The following is a 10115-nucleotide window of genomic DNA, read 5'->3' as shown; positions in this document are numbered from 1 at the left end:
AATTGCCGCCCAAGTGCCGCTGTAGGACTTTAAGACTAGGGGGCCCCTCAGTGAAGCTGACAGATAACTCCTTTCAGCAGAAGCTTTTCGGGGACAGGGACAAGTGATAAGCCTTCCTCAGTCCTACTTAATCTCTATTCTGGCTCCAGCCCTTTATCAGTTAATTGTTCTGCCTCTAGGCTCAGGCAAGGCATAACCTTTCTCCAAACCTTTTTTGTGTGAGAACCTTCCTCAGGTTCCCTTTACCTAATAACGCACAGGGCATGGGCACTTCCAATTGCTTTGTACCTGTTTTCCCTTCTTCACTCCCTCCTTATAACCCCTCTTCAGGCTAAGGAGATTTTAGTTTTGCCTGTGTGTGCTGTTGTGAAGGCTTCGACGGGCAGTTTCCCCCAAGATTTTGTCAGGTGAGCCTCTAGGTACAAATTCCTTGGTGCTTTATTTCATCAACTATTTCTGAGTGCTTGTTGGGTGTAAACTGAATTTAGTGCTGTTGGACCCGGATGAACCACACAGACTTCTTCCCTTTAAATTGAGATTAGTGGGAAAAAATAATATTTGTGATAAAGGTTTGAACTGGTAGGAAAGGGACAGGATGTTAAAATTCAGGGGTAGGCATGAGGAATCAAAAGTCTTCCTTCAGAAAAGACACATAGCTGGAACCAGAGGGGGCATTTCCAAGGAAATTGATGGGAGAAGGCAGCTTGACAGCTCATGGGCCCATGCAGTGAACATGATTCATTTAGCTGGTGTGCGTGAGGGTAGGGGGTGGGGTGGGGAGTAGGTAGCAGGTAGGGGTTGTGCGGTATAATTGCTAAAAGCAAGGATTTCGGCACATTCACCCTGAGATTCAGGCATATAACCTCTTTGAGCCTGTCAAATGCAGATACAATACCTGTCATATTTGAGATAATGCTTATTAAGGCCTGAATATCTAGATTCTCACATTGCTGTCAAGTTTTTGAATACCGGCCATCATAGGTGAAGGAAAATGAGAATACCTGAGTGCCAAGATATTTAAATTTTCTCTGGGTAATAGGGGATCATACATATTCTAGAACATAGTGGGTATTGATCATAGGAGGTGCTTGGAAGGGGCTTGACAGAGAGTCAGGAAACCTAAAGAAACTGGCAGTTGTGACTGCTTCTCGCCCACTCCCACCCAAATCTCCCAGCCATTAATCCACAAATATTCAAAACCATGTTTCTAAAAACCAGCCATTTATATCTGTTTAGGTAAGTACAGAGGGAGTATGGTGGTGTATTTACAAGTTGGTTTGTCCAGATATACTATAACTTAGTGTCTGTATTTAATATTGACAACCAAAAAATATATAAATATCTTCCATCTATACACAGCAGGGCAGGAGCATCCATGTGTTCTTGAGGAGTGAGTCCTCAGCCTCCCACGGCCCTCCTCTCGTGATCGTCTGGCCTTCAGTGCAAAGGAGGCTAGAACCTGGCAGCCCAGTCTGGCCCTTCCCTCTCCTCCCTCCACTCCAGTGCTCTCAACTGGTCTCAGGCAAGGAAAGATTAATTTGAGTGGTTGCGTAGGAAGAGATGGGAAAGGGCAAATCCTAACGGAGCCTGACCCCTAGAGTGGGGAGATTCAGGACCGCAGAAGTGAGCGGCCACCTTCTAGGGGTAGAAAAGCCTGGTAGTTCATAGTTGAGTTAGTGTGTCCTTGGTCATAGGTCCAACCCTACAGATTAGCTTGGTGGAGAAGGCAAGTATGTCTAGGCAGGACTTGGTCCCCACCCTCAGGCACTGAGCCATTCAGGGGGAAGCCTGGAGTGTGGGTACAGGAGACTGGCTGATACAAAAATAACAATAAAATCAGTAATAAAAAATTATAAAATCTGTTGCTTGTCTGAATAGGTCTGAGCAACAGTCTTGCTTTTGTTAAAATCCTGGCGGCGTTAAAGTCCTGAATATTCTTCTGGACATCATTGCTGGCGGAAGAAAGGCACCCCAGGCCCACCTCTTCTAAAATCTGTCAATTTGGAAATGAATATCCAGCTGCCTGTGCTGAGAGATCCTTGGGGCTGCTGGAACAGGCCGGGCTGGTGGTGTGGGGTGCCTCACACTTGGGAATCGGCCCCCAGTGGGTGGAACAGCTCCTCAGGTGTCTTGTCACTTTGGCTGGCTCCTGCCTGCCGGAAACCGGAAGCAATCTCATCAAAGGTCCGGCCTTTGGTCTCAGGAACTTTGAAGTAGGTGAAGATGAAGAACAGAATCAGGAGCACCGTGAAGATGATGAAGACGTAGGGACCACACAGTTCCTGAAAGACACACAGACACACTTAGCTGGAGTCCTGACCCTACATTCTGGCAGTAGGACCTTGGATAAGTTACTATGCTCTTATGCCCCTAATCTGAGAACGGGAACACCCACCTACAACATAGTGCTGGGATGATTGGATGAGAGTCTGCCTGCCTGCACCTGGCATACAACACGCTCCATGGAACAGGTTCCCACTCATTACCCAGCAGGTGGGAGATAATTCAAAACCCAGGAAAGAACCCCGGGGTTGAGGTCAGGCTTCCTCATTGTGTGACCTGGGCTACTGAGCCTCATTCCAATGGGAACAGCTGGAAGAGCATGTGGCAGGCGGGAAATGGCATGTATGGAGATAATGGGGGTTCTCTCACCTCCACGTACTGGAAGCACATGCCCACAATGAAATTTGAGGTCCAGTTGGAGAAGCCAGCAACGGCAATGGCAGCCGGGCGAGGACCCTGGCTGAAGAGTTCTGCCACGATGAACCACGGGATGGGGCCAGGGCCAATTTCAAAGAAGGCCACAAAGCCAAAGATGGCCACGAGGCTCAGGTAGGATATCTGGGGCACCTGTTCCTGTTGAGGACAAGAGAGAGAGAAAAAAGTTAGAGTGGAGCCTCTAAGAAAACAGGTTGCAAAGGCAGCCAGGCAGGGCGAAGAGCTCTGGGCTGGACAACCGGAGGCCTGGGGCTGATCCTGGATCTGCAGTGTAACTTGGGCACCCTGCCTTCGGGCTTAGTCTTCTCATCTGAACAAAATGATTTACCCCCCGCACAACCGCCCTGCGGTTGTGGGCTCTGGTCTACCTCCGGGAATGGTCATGCGGTGTGCATGCAGGAGCTGCTAAGATGAGGTCCCTGTGGCCCTCTGGCTCTTCCTGTGGACCAGTCTGCTTACAGCAGGAGAATGTGGAAGAACACCGTTAGAAGCCCTGAAAGGCACTTGGCTCAGGGCCGGCCCAGCAGAGGCCTCAGACATGTGGTCCTATATATAACCATTCCCCTTGAGGAGGCCACAGAAGAGGCTGGGGTTTTGGCTCAGATCCCAGATCTGCCACTCGTCACTCACTGTGTGCCGGGCCTCTCAGCAATCATGGGACTTTTTAAGGCCTAATGCAGCTGTAAAACTAGTGTACTGGTGCTTTCCTCATGGATGTTCTCACGTGTGAGGTGGCTGGCACGGTTGTCAGAGGTCACAGGTGTGGGGCCAGGAGACCTGAGGTCAGGGCTACCTTAGTAACCTCACGGGACTAGGTTTCCTCGCCTGTGAAACTACTAACTGAGTAGTGGAACTACTAATTGAACTACACTGAGCTGTGAGAACTGAGATCAGGCATGTTTTTGCTTGTGTAGTGAGGGCCATACTTTCTAGGATGTTCTAAAGATGAATTGAAGCTATAGATGAAGGTTTGAAAAAATTAGTATTGGGCAAAGCAACTCCTTAGGAGAAGGAATCTGGGACCTGAGGCCGCAGGTGTTGTGGTGAGAAAGCGCCACACCCGGGAGCCAGGTCAAGGCAGGAGGATGTGGTTGGGTGGAATGCAGAACCAGGGACAGCAGCACCCCTGGCCTCTGGGTGCCGATGGCCAGGCTGGGGCTGAGACAGGCACTTTGGGATCTGAAGCCCACTCTGGGGCCCACCCCCGCCACCTCGCCCCCGCAGTGTGGCAGCTCACCAGTAAGGCCAGCGCGATGGTCATGAGCACGGCGCAGGCTGCCATGCCAGCCAGGCCAATGAGGTGCAGAGTCCGCCGGCCAGCTCGCTCCACCACAAACAGCTGTGGGCAGAGAGAATGTCAGTTCCACACCCCGCTGGTGCCCCCTTTGGACCCCCCCACCCAGAGGCCTGCCCCCTGGGGCTCCACTAGGGGGCCACACAGGCAGTGAGGGAAAGGGAGCTGGCCTAGAAAGCCAGACAGCTGAGCATCCTGACCATGACCTTGGGCAAACCATCACACTTCTCTGAGCATCAGTGCCATCAACTTTGATATCAATAACGAACTTGACAAGTTGAGGATGAAACAACATAGCACTTCGGAAGCATATGACACATGCCGGGCTCACAGTAAATGCTGCCTGCCATTCAGTCATGAGTCCCTGACGTCCTAAGCTGGTCCCTGGCTGTTGGCTGGTGGCGGGCAAGGACGGACAGACTCACCGACACGACTGTGAAGGCTGTGTTGACGATGCCGGCGCCGATGGTGGCGTACACAGGCTGCTGCACCCCCGCCTTCTCGAAGATGCTTGTGGAATAATAGAAAACCTACGGAACAGAGAAGCCACTGGGGCTCAGCCGGGTGCTGTGGCCTTTCCCCTGCCTCTGTTCTGGTGGGTACGGACACAGCAGGAGGAAGGCATGAAGGAGATGCTACAGCAGTTTGGTTCTGAAGTAAAGCTTCTCCTTTGGTAGGGGCTTGTCTGTTATTTTAAGTTTGGGTTCTATTCACAGCATGTACTTGACCACAGGGTTTGGCTGGGGCCACAGGAAGGGTGGGTGAGGGGCACTCACAGCGTTGATGCCCGACAGCTGCTGGGACAGCTGCAGCACCACGGCGATGAGGATGGGCTGGCGGTAAGTGGGCGAGCGGAACAGCTCCAGGATGGTGACCTTCTTCTCTCGCATCATCTGCCGACTCTCCTCCTTCATCTCCTGGAGGTCTCGGGTCACATCCGCCATCCCCCGAAGCTTCTTCAGCACTGGGGGGACCGGAGGAAAGGTGGGGGTGGCTCAGAGGGGGAAGAAGGCCAGGGCCGGGGGCGGGGCGGAGGGCGGGGCTCGGTCCGTACCACTCTTGGCCCGGTTCTCCTCGTTGCGGTTGATGAGCAGGAAGCGGGGGCTCTCGGGGCACAAGGGCAGCAGGATGCACTGGAGTATAGCGGGGATGAAGATGATGCTCAGCAGCAGGGGCCACAGCTCCTCGTTGCCCATGATGGAGTCAAGGCCAAACACCTGGGGGAAGCAGGGTGGGAGGAAGCAGCTGTGAGCTCCCGGCCCTGGCCCCATGGCACCCAGTGGCCTTGGCGGGCCTTATGTCCGTGGCGGCTTCAAAAACAGGGCTCCAGTTCTGAGGCTCTGGCACTACCATGAGGCTTTAACTTCGCTGACCTCAGTTCCCGCATGTGGAAGGTGGGGAAAGAAGGACATGCTTCCCGGCACTGGTGGGAAGACAAACCGCACAGGGTACGGGATCTGCCACTCTGCCACAGGACGCTTTTAGGGGTGGGAAAAGGGAAGCCCTCTGGAGAGAGGGTGGTGTACGTGATGATGTGAAGGCCTAGAGGCATCAGAGCCCAGCACACCGAGGAACCCGCGGGCATGCCTGTGGCTGCGCGCCAGGTGAGAAGAAAGGCCGAGTGGCCCGGGTGGACTTGCTGTCCTGCCACGGAGTTGGCAGGGGGATAGCTGCGTGTTCTCGGGGGCCTGTGCTAGGCTGTGTCCTGTGAGGCGGGGCTGTGGGAGGCTGGGTGAGAGGTCCAATCAGGTGCTGTCTGTTCACACCCTCAAGAGCCACTGAAGCTGCGGGGTGGGGGCTGTGTTGGGGGAGCAGACGCTGCCCCACTCACCTGGGCGATGAGGATGCCAACAACGATGCCCAGCTGGTGCAGGGTGCCCAGCGCCCCTCGCAGGGCCGTTGGGGACACCTCCCCCACATACATGGGTACGAAGCCCGTGGTCAGGCCGCAGTACACGCCGATGATGAAGCGGCCCAGGATCAGCATCTCAAAGGACTTGCCCAGTTTTGAGAAGCCCATGAGCACAGAGGACACGAAGGCCAGCACATTGATCATCAGCATTGAGTTGCGCCTGGGGGTGGGGTCACAGGTCAGGTGGGTCCTTTGATTCCCCCCCAGACTCCCCAGGGACTTGGTCATAGGGAATACCCTGGAACAGGACGTCTTCCCCAACCCCCACACCCATCTGGGACTCCCTAGGTGGGGCCAGGACCCCTCTGCTTACCGGCCGAAGCGGTTTACAAAAAGGCCCACAGAGAAGGAGCCAATCATGCCCCCTATGGAGAAGATGGCCACGGAGAGGGACCAGAGCGTGGTGAGTGTGGCAGGCAGGATGCTCTCCCCATAGCGGTGGATCCACGTCTGGTTGTAGAACTCCTCAATCACCTGCAGGGGGAGAGGCAGCCTAGTCGGCCAGGCCAGGACCCAGGGGTTCTTTCCCTCTGGCACTTGCCTCTCAAGGGGGGCCATTTGGCCCCGGCACCTGGCCAGGCCTCACATTCACTGCATGTTGAGTCAAGTCCCCCACTTTTGTGGGGCTCAGTTTCCCCAGTGGTTTCCAGTGCCTATGTGGTTTTATATGCTCAACAGGACTTTCTGGGGACGACGGCAAGTGACCAGGGGTGGACGCTCCAGCACAGAGCAGAGAGGTTCAGAGAAACTGCTCACTCTCACTTGCCCCCTTTCTCTTCAAGGTACCTAAGGCCCCAGGTCTTCCTTCAACCCCTGGCGGGGAGGAAGTACAGCCGGGCAGACAGGTTCTGCCATTCCAAGGCCCTGGGAGGAAGGGAAGGGCAGGTTTGCTGTCCCGCACTCAGGGCCTGTGAGACCGACCAGCCTGCATACAAGCCATGCTCCTCCTGACGCTCACACTGCCGCTGTCTCCCAGGCTCAGCTCCTGAGGCTGGCCTGGCGGTCCCACCTTGAAGGACCTGTGTATGGCCTCCTCCCAACTCCCAGGTGCCCAGCTGGGAAAATACAGGAAGGGCTAGGACGAGGAAGCAGTTCTGCGAATTGGAGCCCTATGTCCCAGCACAAGCCTGCCTGCCAGCCCCGCCTCTCCCCAGGGGGCGGTCCTGGCTGGATCCCAGGAATGTGACAGGCAGGAGGTATGGGCTTTCCTGGCAGATATACACCCAATGCATGGGACCGGCCAGACCCAGAAACAGCTTCCTGTGCATACACACACTCATGCTCACACCATCTGAACACTCCCGGCTTCAGCCAGTCACAACCTGCACTTCCCTCCAGCCCTCCCCACCTGCAACTCAAACTCAACCCCATGCCCATCCCAGCACCCCTCCCCACACTCACACTGCAAGCTCAAGGACACACGGCAGCACACACCCTCCACTGGCCCTGCTCTTCTCCCTCCCTAACCCTCCCAGAAGAGGGGTGGGCAGGCACAACTGCCAAAGGGGAAACAGGCCTGTAGTTGCAGAAATGCCCACTGAGTATGCTGGGCCTGGCCCATAGTTACAGTGGATCCTTGGCCACTAACCAACTTTTTCCTGCCCTGCTGCCATTTTCTGTCCCAGGTCTGGGGACACCTGACAGAGGCTGGGCTCCAGGGAGTTAGGATAAGGAGGGTGTGGGGAAGTGAGGAGAGGGAAGAGTGAGCCCTAGTGATCTACTTATTTGTCACAGGGAAGCCAGGCACTGCAAGGGTTAGGTACTGCACAAAACCAAGTTCAGATCCCGGCTCTATTACCTATCTGCAGTGTGCGCAAGGGCTAATGATCTCATTTCAAATGACATTAAAAATATCTTCTTCATAGTGTTTCAGGGAATTGACGACACATCCTTACGGCGCTGACATTGGCACCACTGCTGAGTCCAGGGACCCCTGCCATGTTCCAGTACTGACCCGAGGGAAGTTCAGACCACTGAGAAAGTCTACCCAAGCCTGCGTTCCATAACTCAAAGCCCAGGTTCTTGCCAGACATCAATGCAGCCTTCCACCTACCAATTCTTCTCCCTTCGCCCTGCACACCTTTTCTCCATCCTCCAAGGTAACTCTGCCTGGGGGGCCCACCCTGCCTTCCCACACTAAAACCTTTGGAGATCCAGCTCAAAAGGTCCCAGGTGTCTGTCCTCTGAGGATAGGGACCTCAGTGGATTCACACCCGGGCCTGTCCCAGAGCTGGGGTCAGGGATGCCTTGTGAGTGAAGGAAGGAGTCAGTGAAGAAGGGGCCTTGGGCTCTCCTTCTGGAAGGCAGAGTCTAACAAACAAACAAACAAACAAACAAACAAAGCACTAAGTGCTTTGTGTTCTTCAAGAGACAAAACCAGCTCCAGAGGAGGACCGGTTGGGAAGAGTGATGCTCCCTTCCTCAGGCTGACAACAACAAGCTGTCCTGGATAAGGACACTGTCCAGATAAATGATGCTCACCCCTCTGAGGCCCCAAACTTTCCTGACCCGCCCCCTGGGTGGAAATCTTTCCCCCTCCTGTCACTCTCACTGTGCTGCCCTTAGCAATTAGACCTATAAGCCGGGCATCAATGTCCTTGGGGCCCTTTACGGGGGCAAGAAGAGGAGTTGGCCCCAGAGAGCTTTGAATTACGTTTTGCATTCTCCTGTTCTCAGAGTCTTCCTGTGGCTCAGATGCTTGTCCACAGAACTCTCCACATTATTGCTTAAAGTTTTGCCAAGAAGTCAGCTAATGGAACTCGTCTGAGTTGTGTGCAAAGAACGAGGCAATAGGCGAATGCTGAGTAAGGGCTTACAGCCTAAGATGAGCTGAAGGCCACAGGCTAAGGTTTCTGTGTTGGCCGTNAGCTTTGAATTACGTTTTGCATTCTCCTGTTCTCAGAGTCTTCCTGTGGCTCAGATGCTTGTCCACAGAACTCTCCACATTATTGCTTAAAGTTTTGCCAAGAAGTCAGCTAATGGAACTCGTCTGAGTTGTGTGCAAAGAACGAGGCAATAGGCGAATGCTGAGTAAGGGCTTACGGCCTAAGATGAGCTGAAGGCCACAGGTTAAGGTTTCTGTGTTGGCCGTTCAGGTCTTTAAACCTCTTCTTGGGGCTGGCCAGTGGTGCTGAGGACCACGTGTGCAAGGGACGTGTTACTGGAGCCCCCCCGCCCCCCGTAAGTCTCCTGCTTGTGGTGGCAAGCCAGGGGGACTGAGCGCAGGGCTGGCTCCTCCCCCCTTGGCCCCAGGCTCCTCCTCTCTACCCCCCAGCAGCATTTCCTGGCCATGTGGATGCCGTGCAGTGGATTCCTACCTCTTGATCTGACATTTGTCATTTCTGGGAGGAGGCTATGCCCAGCTTTCCGTTCCTGCTGCTGATGTGGGAGCTCTGTATCCTCTTGCCCCTGGGGTCCATGCCCCATGGGGGGCTCAAAGCTGGCCCCAGCCCAGGAAAGGCCAGAGGACCCCTGGAGAATCAGAAGAAACCTACATGGGGCCACTGCTTCCACCCACTTACTGGCCTTCACATCCATACCAGCAGTGGCTGGGTGCTCCTAAGGGGAGAACCTACTTGCTGCTCTCCTAAAAGGACCCCACATACCCAATCTCCATAGCAAGGTTCCCGGCAACCTCCTTGGCCTGGCTGCCATTTGAGGAGGGGCCTGGCAGAGCCCCTTGCCAAACGCTCCCTTCGTCACATGCTCCCTTCCCACGTGCTCGTCACAAGCCTGGCAGATACTCTTGTTCCCGCCATGCCTTCCATCCCAACAGTCCCCAGGTCCTGGCAATGCTGCCTCCTAATTTGTCCTACTCTAATCCAGCAGAGCCTGCCCTGCGTCTCTCCGGGACTCCGCCCCCGGCTCCTCCCACCCCCTGAAACCAGAATCCTCTTTTTGCCGCTTTCTCCCCCATGAGGAAGCGGGGCACAGGCTCACCTGTGCCTTCTGGTCCCCGACCTTCCCACCCTGCCGAGGGTCTGTGTGAGTGTGTGTTCTGGGGAGAAAGGGAGGATCCTGTCAGTTTGGGGGGGATTGTCAGGAGTTGGGGGCCATTAGGGGTCTCTGTCCAGTTGTCCTCTCATTCAGCTAGATGGCGGGGACACCAGAGGGGCCAGCATAGAGAAGCAGGTCAGTTCTGGGAAGTTGAGACCCCTTGGTTTCCAGTAAAAAGCTATTTCTCACCCCAGC

General features: G+C 54.8%; 1 protein-coding gene across 1 annotated transcript in view; it reads right to left on the bottom strand.

The window, feature by feature from the left end:
* Positions 1 to 1200: 1200 nt before the first annotated feature.
* SLC2A1 (solute carrier family 2 member 1) overlaps positions 1201 to 10115 on the bottom strand; it is a 28594-nt gene continuing 19679 nt past the window's right edge. The window contains exons 3-10 of the mRNA XM_037032678.1: positions 6238 to 6398; positions 5844 to 6084; positions 5067 to 5229; positions 4789 to 4976; positions 4438 to 4542; positions 3956 to 4057; positions 2653 to 2856; positions 1201 to 2282 (exon numbers count right to left, since the gene is read on the bottom strand). Coding sequence (XP_036888573.1) covers positions 2082 to 2282; positions 2653 to 2856; positions 3956 to 4057; positions 4438 to 4542; positions 4789 to 4976; positions 5067 to 5229; positions 5844 to 6084; positions 6238 to 6398 — 1365 coding nt within the window. The 3' untranslated portion in view covers positions 1201 to 2081. The remainder of the gene's footprint in view (positions 2283 to 2652; positions 2857 to 3955; positions 4058 to 4437; positions 4543 to 4788; positions 4977 to 5066; positions 5230 to 5843; positions 6085 to 6237; positions 6399 to 10115) is intronic.

The sequence above is a fragment of the Sturnira hondurensis genome, unplaced genomic scaffold (assembly GCF_014824575.4).
Source record: "Sturnira hondurensis isolate 20B ecotype Veracruz unplaced genomic scaffold, ASM1482457v3 Scaffold0021490, whole genome shotgun sequence".
In the NCBI taxonomy this organism is placed as follows: Eukaryota; Metazoa; Chordata; class Mammalia; order Chiroptera; family Phyllostomidae; genus Sturnira; species Sturnira hondurensis.
The sequence above is the reverse complement of the archived record's forward strand: the minus strand, read 5'-3'. Positions and strand labels throughout refer to the sequence as shown.